Below are 25,684 nucleotides of genomic sequence, written 5' to 3'. Positions count from 1 at the left end.
GTCATTCTCTTTGACCCATTGATTGTTTCAGAGCACATTGTTTAGGGGTGCCTGGATGGTTCAGTTGGTTGAGTGTCCAACTTTGGCTCAGGTCATGATCCTGCGGTTTGAGGGTTCCGCCCACATTGGGCTAGCTGCTCTCAGCGTGGAGTCTGCTTTGGATGCTCTGTCTCCCTCTCTTTCTGCCCCTCCCCCACTCATGCTCTGTCTCTCAAAATTAAAAACTTTAAAAAAGGAGAGTACATTGTTTAATTTCCACACATTTGTGGATTTTTCCAGTTTTCCTTCTAATTTACTTTTTTTTTTAACACTAAAACATTGTAGAATTCTTTGTATGCTTGTAAGTAAGGTTATTTCCATTACTTTTAATAATGATGTAGGATTTATTTGCATGGTTGAATCAGAATTTAAACCATATTATATTGATGGATATCTAAACTCTCTTTAGCTTTTCACAATTATAAACAATACTGCAGTGAGCCTTAAATTGCGTTTGCTTGTTAGGTTATTTTCCTTGGCTAAGTTTTTGGAAGTGGATATTATGATGAGCACTGAGTAATGTATAGAATTGTTGCATCAGTATGTTGTTCACCTGAAACTAATATAACTGTATACCAATTATACTTAAATATATAAATTTTTTGGAGGGAAGTGGAATTACTGGCTCAAATGGTATTTTTCTGTGTGGGAATATATATTTATATGTGTTGTATATTTATATACATGTTATATTTGATACATGGAGCCTTCTTGGTATCAGTTGATCATTCAAGACTCATTAACACTGAATGGTGTGTCTGTTTACTCAGACCCTTATCAACATGAATTGATTTTAGTTTTGAGAGGGCAGAAAAGAACAAGATAATATAGGTTCTTAAGGAGGCAGGAGTAGGTAGGTGTTCACATTAGGAAAACCATTTAATGTTAATTCTAGCAACTACTTGTAGGATGGTTTGTGGTTTGGAATAAGAAAAGATTGGGGAGAGGAGAGGGTTCTGGTAAGGATACCAGTTGGGAAGCTGTTTTGGTAATTTGACATGTCAGTAGAGCCTAAAATAGGGTGGGGATATTGGGATTAACTAGATAAGAATAAAATAGGAAAAGACTTGTTCTAGCAGTGAAATGAAAACACAGGTCTCTTAATTCTCTTGGTACTTTATTGCTCTCCAGTGATTCACAATCCTGGAAATAAATAAGAATCCCCTATGTAGCCTGTCCTCAGAAGAGAAAGCTTTCCAGGTGTTTCTTTTATGTAGCCAGGATTAAGAACCATACTCTCTCATAGCAGCTCCTAAAACTGGTAGACCTTTGCTGGTGCTAAAGAAAAAATACGTTCTCTTGGGGTGAAAACCAAAGGTTGACACAACTAGTTATAAGAAGTAATCAATACACAGTGCTTTGGTGCTGTTAAATAGGTGGAGACTAAAGCAGTGAGACAAAGTGCTCTCAAACAAGCACCAAATAAGTACAGGTGACCTGTTAGGCTTGGCCGTGGGGTGGGGTGTGGTGGACATTTATATAGGGAAGGTAGCATTTGAAATAGACCTGAAGGGATAGGTAAGGCTTCTGAGAACTCAGATGTAAAGGTGAGTGTCAGGAGCACATAGACCAGGTTGTGCAAAGGAAAGGGAAGTGTGTTTGGGGAACTTTAAGTCTAGTTTTAGTTAGGTCATTGGTACATTTCTCAGAGATGAGCAGGGGAAGATTGCCAACTTAAGCATTCAGAGGTTGATTTTTTAGGAAAGGGCAGTCACTCGGGGCTTTGGGTGGTCCTTGGCTGATACTGAATGGGAGAAGAGAAAGAGGGAGATTGTGGTTTAGGGAAGGAACACTGTTCAGTCATCAGGAATTACTAGGAGATGTGAGAATGTTCTTGACGTCCTCAGTGATTTTTGAAGGTCATGACCAGGTTGCTTCATGGCCTCAGCAAGTAAGGGGAAGGTGGGTGCACTTATACAGGTGAGAGGTGTTTCTTAGGAATATTTTTTTGAATCTTCAGGTATCTTGAAATACAAGCCTTTAGCTAATTAAGCTGTTTCATGAGATAGTTCCCCAGTTTATTTAATGAGAATAATCCTATTAGTCCTCTTATTAAAAAATTGGGATTTGATGTAAGTTTCATGAACTAAATATAAAGCACTCTGAAATCCTTTGAGGAAAGTAGAAGGCTATTTGGTGGAGAGCTACTTTTCAGTGAATGTGTGAAATTTCAAAATGTTAGTTGATGATGGCTACATTGAAAATACAGTTGGGAGAAAAATCGATGTGGGACAGAGTTGATCTCCAGTGCATCATAAGCTTCTTTAGAATACCAAGTAGTCTGAAAAATGTAAAACGTGTTGTGTTTTTCCAGGAGTATGTTCTTCTTGTAAGTGTTCTTTGCTGAAGCAGAGTCAAGCATGATTATTTTTAAATCTTGGTAATTACTGCATAGCTTGTGACTTTTTAAAACAGATATGAAAAAATAATTTTCCATGAATGCTTAAGGGGTATGTTAAATGTTGATTTTTATATATTATTTTGGGTTGTTTTACTTTGCCCACCATGAAGTGAGGATGGAGAAGGATTTTGAAATATGATCCCTTTAAAAAATTTATGCTGCTTTTAGTTTATTCAAAGTTTACCTCAGAATCAAATCAGTGGTACAGATCACAGTGGAATAGATTATTAAGTGAATTGTAGAGGCAGTTAGAAATGTCAGTTCCCACTGAGGGACAGATGGTATTTAAAATCAGTTATTATTATCTTCTGTACTCTTGAAGAAAGGTAAGGTTTGAATGGAGCAGAGGAGGGCATCTGATTATTTAAGCTTAATTGCTTTGAAAGATACATTTAGAGTTGGGCACAGGTGGGAGTGGCACCAGCTCCCTGCTCCTGTCTCAGAGAGCTCTTTTTTTTTTTAATGTTTATTTTGAGAGAGAGAGAGAGAGTGCGTGCACATGTGCGAGTGGTGGGAGGGGCAGAGAGAGGATCCCAAGCAGGCTTTGTGAGGTCAGTGCCAGGTCTGAAGAGGGTCTCGAACTCATGAACCTGGAGATCATGACCTGAGTGGAAATTAAGAGTCGGTTGCTTAGCCAACTGAGCCATTCAGGTGCCCCATTTTATTTCCCCTTTACTGAGCTGTCGCTTCTTCAGAGCCCTGCCCTGTGAGCTTTGTAGCTGCATAGAAAGAGTGGACCTTGGAACCTGAAAGCCCAACAGCTGTTTGAGCTGGTTCAAGTTATTTAACCCTTTCCTGTTTTAGTTTCCCCATCTGTGAAATGGGAATCTTAATATCCGGTTCTTAGGATAAGTGTGAGGTCTGAGTGAGATAACGCATGTAAGGTGCCTGCCACACACACACAAAAGGCTCTCAACAAATGGTAGTTCCAATCGACAAATGTTGACTGGAGGCTAGACAGGCCTTTATCTCTAATGGACAGTGATCCTCCTAACTCAGCTTGACAGAAACCTTCCTCTATAGATTTTTGCCACCTGGTCCTTTCTATTCATTAAGATGGCAGGAATTTGTATTTTTGAGACAAGACTCTGAAGCAGAGAAGTTATGACAGCTTCCCTATTACCTGTTGACCAGTAATAATAAGGGTTGGTATTAATATTGAAATGGTAGTTAGACAGGAAAGGGAAGACAGGGCAGCAAGAAAACCCTGAATTAAGAAATACCAACAATACATACTGAGAGACTTAAAATGCCCACAACTTTGCAAAACAAATACTGTGAAGTTGTATTGTGCAGTATAAAAAGGAATAATCTACCATAGTCAGCTAGTTTATTTCAGGGAGTTAGAAATCATGAAATAATAGGAAAAGCTATTAATATAGTAATACATCAAATCATTACATCAAATACAAAAAATTGCTTCTATGGATGCCGAAAATGAATTTCATAGGTTTCAGCACGAGTCTCTAATATTTTTAGAGTAGAAATAGAAAAATTATTTCCTGAATGTGAGAAAAAGTGTAAGAGTTCTCCAATTCTTCTTTTTCAAAATTGTTTGAGCAATTCTAGTTTGTTTGCATTTTTGTATAAATTTTAGAATTGTACTTTTTTATATCTAAATGAAAAATCCTGATTGGAATTGCTTAAAACTTATAAATGAATTTGGGGAGAATTGACATCTTTCAGATGTTGAGTTTTCCACTCTGTGCATACAAGATACCTCTCTACTTATTTAGGTCATATTTGATCTCTTATTATTAACTAGTTTTCAGCCTATAGCTGCTGTTCACGTTTTGTTACTTTTATATTATGTAATTTTGGGAGGAGTGGTTTTTAATGGTATTGCTCTTGTGTCATTTTCCAGTTATATACTGCCAGTATATAGAAATACAGTGGGTTTTTGTGTGTTGACTCTGTATTTGTAACCCTGATATTTTAGTTCTGGGAGTTTTTTCCTTTGTATTTCTAATTTTTTTTATTTATTTGTATTTTTTTATTAGAGAAAGAGCCTGGGGGTGGGGGAGAGGGGCAGAAGGAGAGAGGAGAGGAGCAGAGGGAGGGGGGAGAGAGAGAGAGAGAGAGAGAGAGAGAGAGAGAGAGAGAGAAAGAAAGAAAGAAAATCTTAAGCAGGCTTCATGCTTAGTGTTGAGCTAGAATCAGGAGCTGGACGCTCAACCAACTGAGCCACCCAGGTACTGCTGTATTTTTATATAGATAATTATGTCATCTTTGAAAGAGGATCCTTCCTTCCCTCCTTCCTTCCTCTCCCTCTCCTCCCTCTCCCTCTCCTCTCTCTCCCTCTCCCTCTCCTCTCTCTCCCTCTCCTCTCTCTCCCTCTCCCTCTCCTCTCTCTCCCTCTCCCTCTCCTCTCTCTCCCTCTCCCTCTCCTCTCTCTCCCTCTCCCTCTCCTCTCTCTCCCTCTCCCTCTCCTCTCTCTCCCTCTCCCTCTCCTCTCTCTCCCTCTCCCTCTCCTCTCTCTCCCTCTCCCTCTCCTCTCTCTCCCTCTCCCTCTCCTCTCTCTCCCTCTCCCTCTCCTCTCTCTCCCTCTCCCTCTCCTCTCTCTCCCTCTCCCTCTCCTCTCTCTCCCTCTCCCTCTCCTCTCTCTCCCTCTCCCTCTCCTCTCTCTCTCCCTCTCCCTCTCCTCTCTCTCCCTCTCCCTCTCCTCTCTCTCCCTCTCCCTCTCCTCTCTCTCCCTCTCCCTCTCCTCTCTCTCCCTCTCCTCTCTCTCCCTCTCTCTCCCTCTCCCTCTCCTCTCTCTCCCTCTCCTCTCTCTCCCTCTCCTCTCTCTCCCTCTCCTCTCTCTCCCTCTCCTCTCTCTCCCTCTCCTCTCTCTCCCTCTCCTCTCTCTCCCTCTCCTCTCTCTCCCTCTCTCTCCCTCTCCTCTCTCTCCCTCTCCTCTCTCTCCCTCTCTCTCCCTCTCCCTCTCCCTCTCCTCTCTCTCCCTCTCTCTCTCCTCTCTCTCCCTCTCTCTCCCTCTCCCTCTCCTCTCTCTCCCTCTCTCTCCCTCTCCCTCTCCTCTCTCTCCCTCTCCTCCCTCTCCTCCCTCTCCTCCCTCTCCTCCCTCTCCTCCCTCTCCTCCCTCTCCTCCCTCTCCTCCCTCTCCTCCCTCTCCTCCCTCTCCTCCCTCTCCTCCCTCTCCTCCCTCTCCTCCCTCTCCTCCCTCTCCTCCCTCTCCTCCCTCTCCTCCCTCTCCCTCTCCTCTCTCTCCCTCTCCTCTCTCTCCCTCTCCTCTCTCTCCCTCTCCTCTCTCTCCCTCTCCTCTCTCTCCCTCTCCTCTCTCTCTCTCTCCCTCTCTCTCCCTCTCTCTCCCTCTCTCTCCCTCTCTCTCCCTCTCTCTCCCTCTCTCTCCCTCTCTCTCCCTCTCCTCTCTCTCCCTCTCCTCTCTCTCCCTCTCCTCTCTCTCCCTCTCCCTCTCCTCTCTCTCCCTCTCCCTCTCCTCTCTCTCCCTCTCCCTCTCCTCTCTCTCCCTCTCCCTCTCCCTCTCCTCTCTCTCCCTCTCCTCTCTCTCCCTCTCCTCTCTCTCCCTCTCCTCTCTCTCCCTCTCCTCTCTCTCCCTCTCCTCTCTCTCCCTCTCCCTCTTCCTGCCTTCCCTGTCTGTATGCCTTTTATATTTATTTTTCGTGCCTTGTTGAATTAAAAAAAATTTTTTTTAATGTTTATTTTTGAAGGATAGAGAGACAGAGTGTGAGTGGGGAGGGGCAGAGAGAGAGAGGGAGACACAGGATCGGAAGGAGGCTCCAGGCTCTGAGCTGTCAGCACAGAGTCCGACGCGGGGTTCGAGCCCACAGACCTTGAGATCATGACCTGAGCTGAAGTCAGACGCTCAACCCACTGAGCCACCCAGGTGCCCCTATGTCAAAATTTATTTTGAGAGAAAGACAAAGTGAATGAATGGGGGTAGAGAGAGAATCTCAAGCAGACTCTGCACTGTCAGCACAGAGCCTGATGTGGGGCTCGAACCCATGAACCATGAGGTCATGACCTGAGCTGAAATCAAGAGTCAGATGCTTAACTGACTGAACCACCCAAGCACCCCAATATATGTCAAATAATTTTAGATTGTATCCTGGAGATTTTGAATATTATGAGATCTTGAGTCTTGTTTAGATCCTATGGAGAATGTTGATATTTTTGTTTTAGCAGGCTATTAATCTGGTTAGATTTAGGCTATGAGTTCTTACCTGCCTTCTGACCCAGTGCTTGGTCTGAGACTTGGATGATGGATTTTCGATTAGTTCTTTTCTCACAAGCATCAGTTTATTGTATTATGGACAACTTTCCGTAAGTTCCCTTTCTGGAACAACTTGCAGGTACTTTCTGGTTCTTTGGGAATTCTCTTTTTTGGTCTTCTGGCCAGTAAGCTGCGGTTTAGTTACCTGCTTTGCTGCACACTTCATGACTGTGCCTGCATCTGTGGCCAAATGGCGAGAGGGCAGAGGCAAAAAAAAAAAAAAAAAAAAAAAAAAAGCAGTAGGGTTTAATCCCACCCTCTCTGCACTGATCAGGGAAGGAAAATGCCCCTTCCTCAGAACTTTGGCTCCTACAAACTCATGTAGTAGATGGCCAACTCAGGATCACTTTGGGGTCTGGGGTGTGAGAGGATAGAAGAGAGAGAAGGTGGATACCCATGCTCTTTGAGCATTAGGAGTTCCCTGTCCTGATTTTTTTTTTTTAAATCTTTATTTATTTTTGAGAGAGAGAGAGAGACAGCGTATGATCAGGGGAGGAGCAGAGAGAGAGGGAGACACAGAATCTGAAGCAGGCTCCAGGCTCTGAGCCATCAGCACAGAGCCTGACGCGGGGCTCAAACTCACGAACTCTGATTCTTGAACCAAAATTGGAGGATTTCTCCTGGAGCACTCTGTCTTCGTGGCCTGGCTTTCTAAGGGTTGCATAGCTTAGTATTCTGCCAGAGATTGGTCCCAGGTTGTACTCAGACACCTTGAGCCAGTAGGCTGGGTTCTCTGATGGTCTGCGTGTTAGGAGCAAGTTTGAACTTTGGGTTGCATCCCCTTCCCCACTGTGTAGCTTCTGTGGGCAGTAATGATGCTAGTCAGATACAAAGCTCACAGTAAGCAATAGCTGCCTAATTGCCATCAGTTTTCACAAGCCAGGAATTTGGGCCAGGGTTGACAACATGTTAAAGATAGATATGTAGGTGCATCATCTTTTCAAAGTTAAAATTTAAATTGCTTGAAAAAGTAAAATGGATGACAATTAGAATTGAGCACTTATTGGCCACACATTTAACCTAATTGTTTTCCCGACATAACAGTTGAGGAAAGTGGAACTGAAGAGATACTAAGATTTTTTTTTTCTCCAGTATCACAGCTTAATAAGTGACCAAGCTAGGATACAAGTCTGTCTGATTTCAAAGTCCATGATTTTAGCCACTGCCCTAACGTTAGTTTTGAAAAGGAATGTTTTACAAAGCCTTGTGGGTTTTGAGTTGTCCCTACTTAGAAACCCTTTATGAATTATGAATTATCCTTAGTAATAAGTAGGCAGTATTTTTTTTTAGTATTAAAAAATTAGGTGAATATACTAAATTTTTGGCAACATTTTAAATGCTTCTTTTACCTCTCCTCTCTGGTAGTTCTTCCCCTACCCTTTCTTGTTCAGATTGGTACGTACCCCTCCCTCCTGCCCCCATTCAAATTGGTATGTAAACTTCTGTGTTCTCTAAATGAATCAGTTGGGATAGAGATTTTTTTTAACTTACGGAAATGTGTGTCAGCTTCTGTGAGGGTAAAAAAAGATGTTGAGTGATGCAGAAGCGTTTTTGTTCACTTAACCCATTTAGAAAGGTTTTATAAATAGGTTGTATGAGAGTGCCAACTATATAAAGGCAGATTTTTTTTGTTTTTTTGTTTTTTTAAGTAAGCTATTTGCACAATGAGGAGCTTGAACTCAAGTCACACGCTCTGCCAACTGAGCCAGCCAGGTGCCCCCTAAAGGCAGATCTTACTTTGCAGTTTTGATACGCATGAGTTTTGTTACCATAGTTTAGTTAAACGAAACCAAGTCTCCTAACATCACAGAGTAATTACATAAAGTACACACTTGAGGGCTAATTCTTCAGTCCTAGGAGCACTATGTAAATCACAGGTGTGCATCTTGATTGGTGACCAGTCACTCCCTTCTTTCAAAACCTGTGATTGGTCACTGTGCATCCGTCATTCAGTTCTCATCCAGACAGACAGCAAAGCCTGTAGTTGTGGTGCTTTCTTGTTTTTCAGTGAGAACTTCTGTGATATTTTACAAATGTAATTGAAAGAAGGAATCTGTCAACAAAGATGAAAGTGCAGCAAAGAAATGGTAAATGATAATGCTGGAAGTGAAATCTAAATAGAACATAAAATGGGGTTGTAGAAAAAGTAGCTGACCATGGGAATGTTGGCATAGCTCACCATTCTAGAAACTCGAGACGAGTAGTCAGAGCACCTCTGTGAGGCCAGCTTGTTGACACAAATGAGGAAACTGGTTGTGCTGAAAAGAATGACAGTGTCTCAGGGGAAATGATAACCAACAAAAACTTTAAAGGAAGTCTCAGAGGTTTTGAAAGTGCAAAGGATAAAATTTGGAAGCTGCTCCACATCTAGAAAGGAGAGGGATAATTTGCCAAGCACAAAAAGATGCTCACTCCGTTTCATAAGTCATCAGTGGGAAGAAGGCTAAACGTTGTTCAAACTAGTCTTGATGAGTTTTTATTTTTTAATTTTTTAAAATTTTATTTATTTTTTTAAGCAATCTCTGCACACTCAGCATAGGGCTCGAACTCATGACCTGAGATCGACTGAGATAGTCAGGTGCCCCTTGCTAAGTTTTTAAATAAAGAAACAAAACACTCTAATTCTCAGTATTACAGTGTACATAAGTGTTACTTTTATTCCTTCACCCCCCAGTTCTCTATATATTTATAACTGACAGAGTTTTTTTAATGTTTTATCAAAAAATTTTAAAGGTTATGGAACAATTGTAATTTCTTACAATTTCTTACAAGATTCTTTGTATGGTTATAGCTTGCCCTGGCCATTTTTATGGCTCTGTACTACTATGCAAAGCAAGGACTGCCTATATTAAAAACCAGTTCTTAAGACCATTCTTTAGGCTATTATTTAGAAAAAGGGGTTTTGATTTTGGGTTTGATGGAGATCAGGGATGCCAGGAATTCAGTCTTTTTCAGGTTATTCCTTGGTTTAAAACTCTTTAATGGCTTTCTGTTATTAGAGTAGACCAGAATCCTTAACCTAATCTGATCCCTGACTATATCTTTAGCTTTTGTCTTCTTCCTCTTTTAACAGCACCATGTATTTTTTCTTTTTAGCCCTTATGACTTAAACTGTGTAATTGTGTAATTAGCCGTGTAATATTTGTCTAGAACAGGCCTATATTGTTCACTGCTGAATGCCTAGCACCTTGCAAGTGCTTTGGTCATAATGTGCATTCTGTATTTATATGAATAAATGAGTAGAATTGTGTGCATGAGTTTATATGTGCATGGATTTTTTTTTTTCTGTGGAGGGGAATGATTGCTTTCCCAAGATTCTCAAAAGATTCAGTGATCTAAAAAAAGTTAAGTATCACACTAAAGGAATTGATACAGTGGGTATTCAACCTAGATGGTATCATTAGACATAGAAGATGTTTACTTTTTAATTTTAAACTGCATTTGAATGTCTAGACATATATATATATATATATATATATATATATATATATATGGCAGTGAGCAAGCATTTTAAATTATTACATTTAGAACATAAAATTCATTTGAAAAATGGTTATCTATATAATAGCATTTAAAAAATCTCTCTCATAGTTTAATGTAACATATATTACAGTGTGATAGAAGTCCTATTGAGTGGGAGATTACTTGGTTTCATCTCTCTCTCTCTCTCTCTCTCTCTCTCTCTCTCTCTCTCTCTTTTTAGGAGAGAGTGTGAGCAGAGGAAGGGCAGAGGGAGAGAGGGAATTTTAAGCAGGCTCCATTACCAGCACAGAGCCTGATGCGGGGTTCAATCTCATGACTGCAAGATCATGACTTGAACCAAAATTAAGAGTTGGACACTTAACTGAGAGAGCCACCCATATGCCCCTTGAATTCATCTTCTGTAAAATTGTAAATTTCTCCTAGTTTTAAAAGTCTGTGTTTTCTTTCTAAAGTTACCTATTGATTTTTTCATATTGATTTTGATTTTATTGATAAAATATTGATATTGATTTTATTCATACTTTAAACTTTAGAGTTTTTTTAGCACTATATATGTTTTAAAATATTTTGTATAGAAGCTTAACTCACAATAAAGTAATTTAGATGTTCCTTGATTGGGTTTATGTTTACTGTCTCAACATCATGGAGGCAAAATGTCCATAATTAATTAAAATAACTTTTTGTAACATTTAAAAAAATTTTTTTAACGTTTATTTATTTATTTATCTATTTATTTATTTATTTATTTATTTATTTAAAAAATTTTTTTTTTCAACGTTTATTTATTTTTGGGACAGAGAGAGACAGAGCATGAACAGGGGAGGGGCAGAGAGAGAGGGAGACACAGAATCGGAAGCAGGCTCCAGGCTCTGAGCCATCAGCCCAGAGCCTGACGCGGGGCTCGAACTCATGGACCGCGAGATCGTGACCTGAGCTGAAGTCGGACGCTTAACCGACTGAGCCACCCAGGCGCCCCGACATTTTGTAACTTTTTAGTTGGTTATTCAAATTATTTCACATACCTAGACAAATGTTTCTAACTTACAAATCCCCTCCCTGCTTTCCTCTATATCCCATTCTATCTATCTATCTATCTATCTATCTATTTATAATCTCTACACTCAACATGGGGCTCAAACTCATGGCCCTGAGGTCAAGAGTCACATGTTCTTCTTCTGACTGAGCCAGTCCAGTGCCCCCTATTATCCATTTTTTTTTTCTTTCTAAGGAAGCTCTACCCCAACTTGGGGCTGGAACTCAAAACTCTTGAGATGAAGAGTCATAGCTCCACCGACTGAGCCAGCCAGGCCTCCCTCTTTCCCGTTCTTTTAACAGTATCCTTTGGTCGTTTACTGATTAATTCCCAGACTCTTCTACAATTTCATAGAATTCCTCTCAGTACTGTTAAATACATTTGGCATGTAATCGGTTTTATCTGGGAACTCTCTGACCTCCAGCCATAACTTGTTCCCTGGGCTTGCTTCGGAGCAGTCCTCCTTATATCCCTCTTCAAGCATCGCCCTTTACTTCTCTTTTGTCTGTATCACATCATCCTCTTTCTTGGTTAGTTCTCATGTTTTATGCACTGTCTCCTCCAATAGCTTCCTGAGAAAGATGGCACAGGAGGTAGATTTTTGAGATTCTGAAAATGTCTTGTTATATACCCTGACACTTGATTTTCAGTTTGGCTGGGTTTGGAATTCTAGTTTGGAAATTGTTTTCTCAGAATTTTTATATTCTCCATTTTCATTTAGCTTCCAGTGTTGAAAAGTCTGTTGCCATGGGATTCATAATCTTTTGCATATTTATGCCCCCCTCTCCCCCCTTCTCTCTGGAAGCTTATTGGATCTTCTCTTATCTCAGTGTTGAGAAATTTCATATTGTATCCTTGGGCAAGTTGCGTTTTATTTTGGGGGTCTTTTCAGTCTGGAAACTCCTGTCTTTCAGTTATGGAAACCTTTTATTTCTTTGATTTCTCCTCGCCCTTTTCTTTCTGAAATTTTATTATTCAGATGTTAGACTTGTTGGTTTTTTCTTTTTTTTTAAGATTAAAAAATTTTTTTTTATTTGTAAGTAATTTTCTACACCATTATGGGGCTTGGACTTACAACCCCGAGGTAGAGTCGCATGCTCTACTGACTGAATCAGCCAGGTGCCCCAGACTTGTTGGTTGCAAGTCCTTTGTTTCACAAATACCATCTCGTTATTTTCAACTTTTTGTCATTTCAGTCTGCTTTTGGGAGAGGTTAACTTTGAGATCATGATTTCTACTGTCACATTTTTAAGTTTTTGAGAACTTGTAATGTCTTCCATAATTACTTGTAAGATGGAATCCTAGGCTTATAGAGCTGAAGAGTATCTACAGGGTCACCTTTGATAACCCTGCTCTGTCCAGAAGTCTCTTCTGTATTGTTCTTGACATTTTCTTCTCATTTTTTGATGGTTTTCTGCCTTCTTATGTCCTAATTTCAGTGATGGCAGGAAGAGGGATAGCCAGGCTGAGGGCACAAACTGTGCTTGTGCTTACGTAACAATTGGAGTACCTTAGGATTTTGGAGAAGGGGGTGTATGTGATGGGACAAGAATCTGTCCTTAATTTTTTTCAGGGAAGTCTATTTATAGCAGTGCTGCAATAGTGGTTCTATTTGTTCCTAGGAGATGTGTAAGCTACTTTAGCAATATATTGTTCTCATTGAGCAGACATTCAGTTGATTTATTCTAAGCTGGCATAATGAAAATGAATTGAAAATTGTACCAAGCATATTTAGCATGCAGATGGTTTGTCTGGTTTAAGGAAACATTGGAATCATGGTCTTGAACTGAAGAAAAACATTGGTGCACCTAGCATGCAGCCATGGTGGGATTTTGCTTCTAGGCCTGGCCGACTTTTAGACTGGTATTCTAGGACCCACCCTGAATACCTCACTCCTTTCTTTCCTCGTCCCTGAACTTTTCCTTGCTGAATGTCTTACTGCCATAAACTATCTTTGTTACCAGCTAGGGTGGGAGAAGGGAAAAACAAGTGAAACTCCAATCTGTCTCCTCCCTCTTGTCAGTCTTCTCCATGATGATGAATAATTTGGAAAGGGGAGGAAAAGAAGAGGTTGAAATTGCTGACTGAAATTAAGTTTCTTTTTTTTTTTAATTTAAAAAAAAATTTTTTTTTCAACGTTTTTTTATTTATTTTTGGGACAGAGAGAGACAGAGCATGAACGGGGGAGGGGCAGAGAGAGAGACACAGAATCGGAAACAGGCTCCAGGCTCTGAGCCATCAGCCCAGAGCCTGACGCGGGGCTCGAACTCATGGAGCGCGAGATCGTGACCTGGCTGAAGTCGGACGCTTAACCGATTGCGCCATCCAGGCGCCCCTGAAATTAAGTTTCTTAAAATAAGTCATGTGCCTTTGCTCATCCCATTTAAAAATTACCATGCAAAGGGGTGCCTGGGTGGCTGTGTTGGTTAGTGTCCGACTTCGGCTTAGGTCACGATCTCATGGTTCGTGAGTTCGAGCCCCATGTCGAACTATGCTGGCAGCTCAGAGCCTGGAGCCTGCTTTGGGTTCTGTGTCTCCCTGTCTCTCTTCCCCTCCCTGGCTCATTCCTTCTCTCTCTTTCTCTCTCTCTCTCTCTCTCAAATAAATAAGTATAAAAACATTTTAAGACATAAATAAAAATCACCATGCATAATTGGGAGTTGACCCCATGAATAAGTACATGTAAGCAAAAAAAGCTTCAAGAAGACCATAATTGATCCTTCACCGTCATTGTAGTAATTGGATTCATTCTTTTGCTGTGCCCTGGTGTCTTGTTATTTACTGTCTTAGTTTCCTGTGGCTGCTGTTAACAAATTGCCACATAGTGGCATAAAACAACAGCAGAGTATTCTTTCATAGTTCTGGAGGTGGAAGTCCAAAATCAGTTTCACTGAGTCTAAATCAAGGTGATGGTGGGGCCATGCTCCCTGCAGAGGTTCTACGACATTTCTCCAATCTCTACCCTTCTGGCCATATTACCTTTTTTCCTGTGTGGGTGAACCTTTCTTTGCCTCTCTTTTATAAGGATACTCATGATGATGGTATTTAGGGCCTACTTGTGTAATCCAGGATAGTCTCCGTATCATAAGCACAGGGCCTGATGTGAGGCTTGTACTCATGAACCCTGAGATCGTGACCTGAGCTGAAGTTAGATGCTTAACTGACTGAGCCACCCAGGTGCCTCTGACCTGGGTTTTCTGAATGCAAACAGTTACAGGCTGTGTAGGGTACAAGGAGAGGAAAGGAGAAGTAGTGAACATCCTGGCCCTGGAGGGAGAAACCAACCCCTCAGAGCCCGTGGACAACCTTTAGAGAGAGTAGCTTTAGCGACACTGGTGTCATGTAGTTTAATTACTACATAGTCCTAGGGAGGCTTTCTACTTTTGTCATAGCTTTTTCTTATCCATTACTTACTCTTTTATGTTTGCAAAGTTAAAACATTTGTAGGAGTTTGTGAATTCTCTTAGTATTTGTACTGATTTGTTTGAGTGATTTTAAACTCTTTGAGGGAAATACTATAAAAATCAAAGCATAAATAAGATCTATGGTTGAATTCATTTTTCTAATTTATTACTTGAGTTCATTATTTGAATTCAATTTATTACTTGAGTTCATTTTCCCAATATAGTATTTCCTATTGGTGTCTGAAATATGTCATATGAACTTTTTTCCTAAGTGAAAAGTCCAATCTTTCACATCATTCATCCATTCTGATCAATCAGTAAGTACGCACTGAATCTCCACTGTGTACCAGCCACTACGGTTGCCTCTGGGCATGTGATGGTAAACTTGACAGTGTCCCTTCCCTTACTGAACTTATAGTGTAGGATTGTCAGTGTGTAGAAAACAATGAGGATACAACTAACTAGGAATCAAACTATAAATAATGGAAAAATCTGCAAAATTTTCCTTGTGTGTCCCCCCCCCCCCCCAATCCCTCCAGTGTATGACATGGGTCATGGTTCTTTTCAAATGCTTAAAAATAATTTGGTGACATAAAATTGAAATATAACTATGACTATTTTTTTTAATGTTTATTTATTTTTGAGAGAGAGAGAGAGAGAGACAGGTTATGAGTGGGAGAGAGGCAGAGAGAGAGGGAGACACAGAATCCGGAGCAGGCTCCAGGCTGAGCTGTCAGCACAGAGCCTGACGTGGGGCTCGAACTCACAAACCGTGAGATCATGACCTGAGCCAAAGTCGGACTCTCATCCAACTGAGCCACCCAGGCGCCCTGACTATGACTACTATTTATAATATAGGCTGATGTTTCTTGCTTATTTGAAGTACTCTCAAGTTTAGGATGGTTTTTGAAGTGAACTTTTAAATAGATATCATCATTTCTTAAGCTTTCCTAAATACTGAATATAGTAAACTCAACTGATTTAGATTTTTGCAGAGTTTCCAGTAACTGTATCTTACATACAGTATTCCTTAAAATGTTTCTGATTAAGGAAGGTCTGACACTAATTTTCATGTTTGCTCTTTTAGGAATGTTTTAAAGGAAGTTGGGCAACTCACAAGTTACTGCATAAGAAAGCAAGTAAGTAAAATTACACATCTCTGTGTTAATCGTTTTAGAAGTGGCTTTTTGCAGAAGACTAGAAGTCTTCCAGTTCTGAAAGTGTATATGTGAATGTTCTGAAAGTGTAATCCCTATATGTTCTAGAATTAGCACATATTTTAAAATTTTTTATTCTTTGTGGTGCATAAACATGCAAATAAAATGTGGCTGAGTACTGTCTTTGTTAATCTTGTATGTAACATGAAAACATGAGATGGTTGCTAGGATAGATGGCTTTTTCTTGAGCAGTACCTGAGAATGTCCTAATTTTTTGGCACCCTCTTTCCATTGCTAGAAGTGTTTGCATGTTGTAGGCAGGTGCACATGAGCTGTCTGGGTTCTAAATTTAGCCAGACCTCTTGTTTTTGTTTAGTTTCAATTTGATTGCTATTTCAAAATTTTATTACTTTGTTTTTTGATGTGTTATTACTTGCAGCTAGATACTCAATTTTCCTTTTTAAAGTTACTTTGTGAGACACAACAAAGTGAAACGATTAGCTGCTTCTTAGCTATTGCTGTCAGCTGCATGGATCTATTGCCAACTCACATGCCCTTTCTTGCTTTGGCTTACTTACTCATCCTGTAAATTCATTTCATTAGTGGGCTGGCTTAAGGGCTTAAGACAATTTGTAACAGTTACCTGAAAATTGACAAGGGCTTTCTGGTCTTAAAGCATTGCCATCCTAATGGATGAAGGCTTGGCAGACAGTCTTCATCCATCTTAAGTTTTGTCTTAATGCTCTTGGTATTTTTTATTCATCTAACTGTATATTTTTTAGGAATTTGCTGGTTTAATAAAGTAGATAGATTATTTCATATATGTATGTATATACATATGTATATATTTATATCTTAAAACCTCATTGAGGTCAGTTCAACCACCATTTGAAGGAAAGGGAAATTAAAATTTAAAAAGACTTATTTTCTGTGGTTCTATAAGTGAAGTCTACATTTAATGGAAATGTTAGGTTATTGTGGGAGGAATTGTGGTTAGAAATGAGGAAATACGATTATGAATACATAAGAGTTTAAGAAAGCATAAATGACAGGGTTTGTTACTTCAGATCAAAGTACAGTATAGAGGTTGGTTTAAAAATGCCATTTACTTTTATTTAATATGTAACTTAAGTCACACATTAAGTATTGTATGTCTGATGTGTTAGATATTGTTAGAGCTCTTTTGAGCCAGTTATTAACATTTTATATCCAGGAAGTTAAAGCATAGGGAAGGGAAAGGTTGAGGTGAAACAGTATGTTAGTAAAAAAGCTGAGAATGGGTCTCTACCCCATGCATATGTTAACTTGTTGAAGTGTGTGTGTTTCGTTAATATTGGATTCCTACAGGAAATAAGGGCTATTATGACCTACACTCCAAGAGAATTAAATAGCTCATGTTCCCTAAGTAAAAAGAACATAATTATTACTGCCTTGGACTGAGACCGTTTGCGTTTTACTTATAGCTCTGGTGTTTACACATGGTGCCTTCTTTTAAATGGTGCCCTCCGGGATTTTTTGGAGATGATTTTCTTAGGGGTGAGCACTATTCTTGATCCCTTTGGGCTATGTTATGCTGTTGGATGGAGACAGTTCTCAGCTGGCCAGCCCTGTATCTTTTACACCCTATTAAATTGACCCTGACTATACCATTGAGGATGACTATTCTGGAGGAGGGAATGGTGTAGGGGAAGGTTAACATCCAGGGCGAAGAGGAATTGCTGGAAAAGGGATCGGGGGAAAAGAATGTTGGACTGGCAAGGAGCCAAGCATATTACAGATCACACCGTGTTCAAAGAAACAATAGTGAGCTAACATAGGAAGCAGTAACTTTTCTTTTCTTCAAAAAAAATTTTTTTTCATGTTTATTTTATTTTTGAGGGTGGGGGAGAATGACTGGGGAAGGGGCAGAGAGGGAGACACAGCATCTGAGGCAGGCTCCAAGCTCTGAGCTGTCAGCACAGAGCTCGACGCGAGGCTCAAACTCATAAACTGTGAGATCATGACCTGAGTCCAAGTCAGATGCTTAACTGACTGAGCCACCAGGTGCCCTTCTTTTCTTTTCTTTTTTTTTAACTGTAATGTGTACTGATCTCTAATTAAGGAGGCCTGATTTATATTTATGTTGGTGCAGATATTGGTCTGACATTTGCTGTTAATATTTTTGCCTAGTTTTGGCATCAGAGTAATCCCAGACTCATAAAATGGGAGATGTTCCCTCCTCTTTTCTAGAAGAGATTGTGTAGAACTGGTATTATTTCTTCTGTAAATATTTGGTAGAATTTACCAGTGAAGCCATCTGGACCTGGAGTTGTTTTGATTGCAGAAGCTAATAAGACCTTAGGAAAATTTCAAGTGTCAGTTAAAGAAATGAGTCAATGGAGTATTTATTTTTTATGTGTCCTAGTGAAGACGATCACTTAGATTGCAAAGCCCTTAAAGGGGGTGCCTGGGTGGCTCATTCGGTGAAGCGTCTGACTTCAGCTCAGAATTTATGGGTTCCAGCCCCACAACAGTCTCTGTGCTGACAGCTCAGAGCCTGGAGTCTGCTTCAGATTCTGTCTCCTTCTCTCTCTGCCCCTCCCCCACTTGCTCTCTGTCTCTCAAAAATAAATAAACATTAAAAAAAAAAGGCATGTAATGCTGACATGCTGGCTTGGGTACACAGTGTCCAATGTGTATCTCCTGTCAGAATGTATGCAGTAGCATTGGCTTTTAGTCTGACCTATAAAAGTTGTAGCACTTTACATCTTAATAATATAGTATGTTTTAGGTTATCATTGTTTTTACTTTATTACTGATACATTCAGTGTGTTTGTCACCTTTGCCTAGAGTAAAAGGTAGGAATGTTTTACAGGTATCTCTTGAATAGCCAGAAATATGATATGAAAACTCTATTTAAAAAACAAAAAACTTTATTTATTCTCTTCCTCTACTCCTCGAAACTAGCAAGCTTGATTTTTGGATTGCAGAGAGAAGGTGTTATGTGATAATTCAGAGAATTACTTCCACTAAGCTTTGTGAGCACGGATTACTTTTTTTTGTTTTGTTTTTGTTTTTTTTTGTTTTTTGACTATTAAAGAAGTTTATTTAACAAAAAAGTTCAATATGAAAATGCATGACCTGATTTTCATATTGTAGTAAAAGAGGTGCTATGGAGGGGACATGTGAGGGCAGTTGGTTTCTTCTGGTGAACACACCCATTGTTTATACTTGTTCCAAGGCTTCTAACATGATGACACTATTTCCTCGAATTACCACCATTCTGTTCTGTTCCCACTAGTTGCCGTCTCCACACATTCATCTATCACAAGATTCATAAAGGGATCGAACCCCCGCAGTATTCCTTGGACATGTCTGTCACCATTTAATTTCAATGATAATTTCTTGTCCATAAATTTTTTCAACTTGGGAGGGTGAGCTTTGCCCATCATGCTTGCTTGGCGAGCTCAAAGAATGCCTCCAAATGGGATTCGTGGAGTCCTTCACACTCGAGCATGGATTACTTTTAAGCCTTATCTCCAAAATGCTGAAATTATAGGTTTGTTGTGAGGATTAAATGATCAGATCCATATAAAGTGCTTAGCATATGTACAATGCCTAGTAAATGCTCAGCAATTATTTAATAATCATCTCTGGAAGAACGGAGTCAGGATTGTGATTAGAAAGTCCTGTTCCAGGCATATGTAAGACATATGTAGTTCTTTGTTATCAGTTGGCTGGAAGAGACAGCTTGCACAGAACTTTTTAAAGAATGAGGCCTGGGTATGATGTACTTTGGGCCAGACCTTGCACATATCAGGTACTCTTCAACACTCCCTGCAGTGTACCTGGCCCTTTTGCATTATGATGTTTCAAAGGCAGCTTTATTTACAGATCTTTATTTACACTGTCCTGTGCTTTCATTCTTTTGACAGAGACCAATTAGTATGTAATTTTGTTACAAAACTCCTGTACGATTCATACTTACTAGGTGTCTGTTAATGTTTGTAGGATTTAAGGCTGAGATCAAATTGATTCATTCATTCTTTCTTTCTCTCTTTCTTTCTTTCTTATGAGAGAAAGAGAGAGAGAGAGAGGGAGAGAGAGAGAGAGAAGCAGGGCTCACCCAGGGCTCGTGTTTTTTTTTTTTTTTTTACCTGAAGCAGGGCTGGAGCTCACCTGAAGCAGGGTTTGTGCTCACCCACTGTGGGACTTTAACTCACAACTGTGAGATTATAACCTGAGCCACCCACATGTCCTCAAATTGAGGGCCTAAAATGTAAACTAACTTACTTTGGAAGTGTAAATTTCCCTAGGTAAATTCTACATAGAGAAAAGAAATTGCCATATTTCAATCTTTACTTGTTTAGATAGCTTTGAGTTATATTTGTTGGAGGTCTGCTTTTAATTTTCTTTTGACAATAGATTGTGGAAGGGTCTGAATGCAGATCAGCAGGAAGCTTTGAAAGATCTTATGTCCTTCCTTCTCCCTCCTCCTTCCCCAGGAGTGTGTCAGACCAGAAAGCCTGCATCTTGATTGCTGTTCTGTCTGGGTTTCAGGTGAAAATGATTCTGGAAGTTCATATTTCAGACGAAGCACTTGATGCAATTCATAGCTGAAGCAGGCATCAATTGGCCTGTATTTTGAACTGTTTTCTGTAATATTTGACCCTAGGGGCAATGAGTGGAGTCCATTTTTATCTTGGGTTGGGAAACAGTTTTCCTGTTGACATTCACATTCACAGTGGCTTTCTTGAACTCCAGAGGGGAGAAAGATCTAAAATTCAGTAGCATGATAGAGCTTTTCTTTTCCTTTGCTATTCTGTTTTTTTGTTTTTTTTGTTTTTTTTTTTAAGGAGAATGAGAGAGTGCGAGCAGGGGAGAGGGGCAGAGGGAGGAAGGGGGAGAGAGAGAGAGAGAGAGAGAGAAAGAGAGAGAGACAGAGAGAGAGAGAAAGAGAATGTCAAGCAAGCTCCACACTTAGCATACAGTCAACATAGGGCTTTGATCCCACAGTCCTGGGATTATTACCTGAGCCAAAATCAAGAATCTGACTCTCAACCAACTGAACCACCCAGGCATGGTCCTTTGCTATTCTTATTTTCTAGTCTTATTCTTTTATTTTATTTTATTTGTAATATTATCATTGAATTTTCTTCCAAAGTAATGTGAACAGACTGGCTATATATATATTTTTAAGGTTATTCATTTTTTTATTTCTGGGAGAGCAAGGGAAAGAGAGAGAGAGAGCGAGAGAGTGCACAAGTGGGGGAGGGGCAGAAAGAGAGGGGGACACAGAATCCAAAGTGGGCTTCAGGCTCTGAGCTGTCAGCACAGAGCCTGATGTGGGACTCTAACCCATGAACCACAAGATCATGACCTGAACCAACGTCAGACGCTTAACCAACTAACTGAGCCACCCAGGTGCCCCAAGACTGGCTATATTTTTGCATTCTAGTCTGTTGTGCCTCAATAGTCTTGCAATCCCAAGTTGACGAAGGGCTCTCTGCAGAGGCTACTGGACTGAGAACCAGCATTCCCACGTCTCTGCTCCTGTGAGCCACATCACCTCAGTTTCCTCATCTGTAAATTGATGAGTAAATTAGTCTCAGTTGTCTTTTTGTTGTTACCTGTAGTCCCCATGCTATACTTTACACCCCTAGCACTTACTTACCTTATAGCTGGAAGTCTGTACCTTTGGACCCCCTTACCCATTTCACTGTTCCTTTCTAGCTTAACATTGTGTGAGTCTCATATTTTAGATAGCGTGTGTGTGTGTGGGGGGGGCAGTTTTATTTTTCTTGTACACTGCAGAAATTATTTGAAGTCTGATTTTTAAAGTCAATGATAACAGTAATCAACAGAAGATCAGTGTGAGTTGGGAAGTGTATAGGTTGATACTTGGTGTAGGAGGAATTTGAATTCCTGCTGTGTAAAGTCTTAGGTTAGTTTTTCTTTTAATTTTTTTTAATGTTTATTTATTTTTGAGAGAGAGAGAGAGAGAGAGAGAGAGAGAGCGAGCGCACAGAAGCAGGGGAGGGGCAGAGAGAGAGGGAGACACAGAATCTGAAGCAGGCTCCAGGCTCTGAGTTTTCTTCATGGAGCCTGATGTGGGGCTTGAACTCATGAACTGTGAGATCATGACCTGAGCCAAAGTTGGATGCTTAACCAACTGAGCCATCCAGATGCCCTTAAAGTCTTAGGTTAGTTTTATTTTAGTTGATGGATAAGAGATGCAGTCTGGGTGCGGACATAAGACACCATTGAGGGTCTGTTCCATGTGAAAAGAATTCTTAGGTGCATTTCAGTAAATATAACATTATGTATTAATGACTAAGCTGGTAGGAATGAGTGAGTGTGTGTGTGTGATTCTTAATTTTTCTAATGAGTTTTCAGTAATTTTCTATTGGTATTTCCCCCCTCTTATCTTTGACTTTCTCACTACATCCTATCACCCCCCTCCTGAAAAAAGGCAAATGATGACTATAAAATTTTCAAAGCATTTTGAAATATTGATCTGAAAGCTGTTCATCAGCTAAGTGGGAATTTTTTTATTTTAAATTTGCTGTGGAATTTTTTAGACTGTTGTTTTAGTAAGAGCACAGAATCCATTTATAATATCTGCTCTCAGTTGGGAAGTTTTGCCTAGGTTTAGATTTTACATTTCAATAAATGGTCTTCCTATAAATTGACATTGTAGAGAGAATACATTTAGCATTTTTTTTGAAAAGGGAGCTCTGGGAGCTATTCCTATGCAATTTCATGTAAAAACTTAGAATATGTTTAGCTTGGGCCTTTTCTCCCAAGACATTTGGATCTTTGAAGAGTCCTAGGGTTATGAACATAGCAGGGAAGCAGAAGCTTTGGTGATTTAGATTAGGGTGGAAGTTTGCTAGATTTTTATACCTGGTCTCTGTGGCTTGGTTTCCAAACAAGTGATGGTTAAAGTATGCTGGTGCTCAGTAGCTTGACCACTGAAGCATTTCTTTCTCTTTTTCTCATCCATCCACCTCCCAGAAGATGAAAAGGCCAAGCGAGAAGTGTCTTCCTGGACTCTAGAAGGTGATATTAACACTGATCCGTGGGCAGGCTATCGATATACTGGTAAACTCAGACCACATTATCCACTGGTGAGTAAATAAGGTAATAAAAATTTTGCATTCTTTTAAACCAATTTTAAGAATTTTCAGTTTCCTAGAATTGGTACATGTGTTTTACATTCTAATTATGAATCACATGATCAGGATGAAATTTGCATTCTAGCTTGTTAGCTTTTATGATATATTATTTGGATTTTAGGATAATTGACAGTCCTGGACAGAGGAGAAAACATCTTAGGTGAACGGATTAAAAATTCTTTAATCTTAAAAAAAGAATGAGGTAGAGTAGATATTTTCTGGCCAGCACAGTGGTAGTATATTTCTATTTTCCAATTTTTTTTTTTTTTTTGCTTTTTTTGTTTTAAAGTGGAATATATTTCCACCTTAATTTACGTATGGCTTTTCTGCCACTCCTACCCCTTCCTATGTTCTTGGCAGGTGGACCTCAAGAATCTTAATAACATAGGAATTAAGTTGAAATCTGTCTGCCATTCTCAAATATTTAAATTCTCTTTATTGATGTTTTTCTTTTTATAAAAGGAATGTACCTTTAATTTTTAAAATTTGGACAAATAACAAAAACATAAGAAAGTCTCTTTAATCCTGCCTTCAGGGATAATGACCAGGAGCATACTGCTATATGTTTACTTCAGTACATTTTATTATTGTTTTTGGTTTGTCATTTTGCTTGGGCACCATGTTGTCTGTGTGTCGTCTCAAATCCTTGCTGGATATTTCTTAAATATCCTAAGAAAGGGAGTGGCATTAACATTAGGAAAGTAAAGCTTAGTCTTCATGAAATAGATACGATATTTAAGATGTCATTTGAAACTTGTTTTCCATTTATATGCTATGAGTGAACTTATATCTTTAGTGTTTTTCCCCTACTTTTATTTTCTTTGTTATTAAATTTTAATAATGAAAGTTACTTTCAGATTTGAATTGGTTTTAACTAATCTCTCTGATGTTTTTAGATGCCAACAAGGCCAGTGCCAAGTTATATTCAAAGACCAGATTATGCTGATCACCCGTTAGGTAAATTCTGCTGTGCCGATTCTACATTTTTCAATTTGTGGGCTTGGTAATTACTGCAAAGGAAAGGAGTGCTTTTTTGTAGAAATTTTCTATTGCTGGCTTTTCAGTAAATGTAAACATGTTTTTCCAAGATACACTAGAACATTTATGAGAGTTAAAGATTCTTTCCTCCTCTTAGAAATATGCCCAATTCTGAAAACACTGTTGATATAGCTGTTAAAGGCTACATTCAACATAATGTATTTTGTGTTGTTACATCACATTTTAGATTAAAAATTTGTTTTGATTTTATTTAGTTTTTGTTTTTTTATTTTTATTTTTTTAAAAATCTTTTTAATGTTTATTTTTGAGAGAGAGAGACAGAGACAGAGAGACAGAGTGTGAGCAGGGGAGGGGCAGAGAGAGAGGGAGACACAAAATCTGAAGCAGGCTCTAGGTTCTGGACTGTCAGGACAGAGCCCAACATGGGTCTTGAACCCATGAGCCATGAGATTATGACCTGAGCCGAAGTCAGACGCTCAATTGACTGAGCCACCCGGCTGCCCCAAAAACTTGTTTTGATTTTAATGTGTCCTCTACTTTAATTATGTAGTGTCTATTTAGATAAAAAAATAGATTGTGGGGGCCTCGAATGAATGCCTAACTAAAGACTCTGGGCTGTAGCAGTAATAGAAATAGTGGTGATGACGATGATGATGATTCTATAACTGATATGTATTTTTTCATGACTGTATGTCAGGCATTGTGCTAAGCTGTTTACATGTGTTCCTTCCTCCCGTTACTACCCTGACCACCCCTGAGGTGGGTTCCGTGGTCTTCTCTGGTTTATAGATACCAATAGTGAGATGCCCGGGGAAGATAGGTAATATGTAGCACAAGTTGCTCCCTGCCAGTTAGAGGAGGAGTTTTTTTATAATGACTTGTAGGTGCTCTTTTTTTTTTTTTTTTTAAGTTTATTTATTTATTTATTTTGGGTGGTGAGGGGCAAATTTCCTTTTCATGTTGAGAATATCTCTTTAAAATATCTGACTTGGACCCTCCTAAGTTATGGGGTACTCTTGTGTGAAACAATGAGACTTGACTATTATTATGTCGTTAGGAAGATCATTATTGCCAATAAATACTACATTTTTACCTTCATTTTGGCTTTCTTATTGATTTTCTTTTCCAGGAATGTCTGAATCTGAACAGGCTCTTAAAGGTACTTCTCAAATTAAATTACTCTCATCTGAAGACATAGAAGGGATGCGACTTGTATGTAGGGTAAGAGTTATTTTTTCCCCATGAGATAAGATAGATGGAAATGGGCTTGAAGTTTCTAGATATGAAGTCAGTGATTTGCTGATTTACAAAGGTAGCAAATGTCCCATTGTAAGACTATGGCTAGTCATACTTTTCATTAAACTATTGTTAGCATATAATTTTATGCAACGGTTCTTTTCTACTTAGCCTTTTTGAAAAGTACTATGGCAAGTTGGCAGTCCATTTTTTGATCCTTGTATTTTTTTTTTAATTGAACCGAGTTTTCATATTTTGTCATTTTATTTTCACGAGTCATCATAACATAGGGCAAATTTGAGGTTTTATATAAAGCTAAATAAAAGCCTCTATTGTGAAACTCAGTGGCCCACCCTTATCTGTGGTTTTGCTTTCCACGGTTTCAGTTACCTGTAGTCAGCCACGGTCTGTACCCGGGTGATCTTCTTTCTGACATATTGTCAGAAGGTCAGCAGTAGCCTAATGCCACATTACAGAGCCTACACCATTCATTTCACTTCATCTCCTCATGTAGGCATTTTATCTCACATCACAAGAAGGGTGA

General features: G+C 39.4%; 1 protein-coding gene and 1 pseudogene across 1 annotated transcript in view; one reads left to right on the top strand and one right to left on the bottom strand.

Moving 5' to 3' along the window:
• METAP1 (methionyl aminopeptidase 1) overlaps nt 1-25,684 on the top strand; it is a 59,380-nt gene that overhangs the window by 15,251 nt on the left and 18,445 nt on the right. The window contains exons 2-5 of the mRNA XM_023252915.2: nt 15,679-15,730; nt 22,745-22,857; nt 23,802-23,862; nt 25,034-25,125. Coding sequence (XP_023108683.1) covers nt 15,679-15,730; nt 22,745-22,857; nt 23,802-23,862; nt 25,034-25,125 — 318 coding nt within the window. The remainder of the gene's footprint in view (nt 1-15,678; nt 15,731-22,744; nt 22,858-23,801; nt 23,863-25,033; nt 25,126-25,684) is intronic.
• On the bottom strand, nt 18,953-19,367 carry LOC123385006 (annotated as a pseudogene).

This window comes from Felis catus, chromosome B1, assembly GCF_018350175.1.
Source record: "Felis catus isolate Fca126 chromosome B1, F.catus_Fca126_mat1.0, whole genome shotgun sequence".
Lineage (NCBI taxonomy): Eukaryota > Metazoa > Chordata > Mammalia > Carnivora > Felidae > Felis > Felis catus.
The sequence above is the reverse complement of the archived record's forward strand: the minus strand, read 5'-3'. Positions and strand labels throughout refer to the sequence as shown.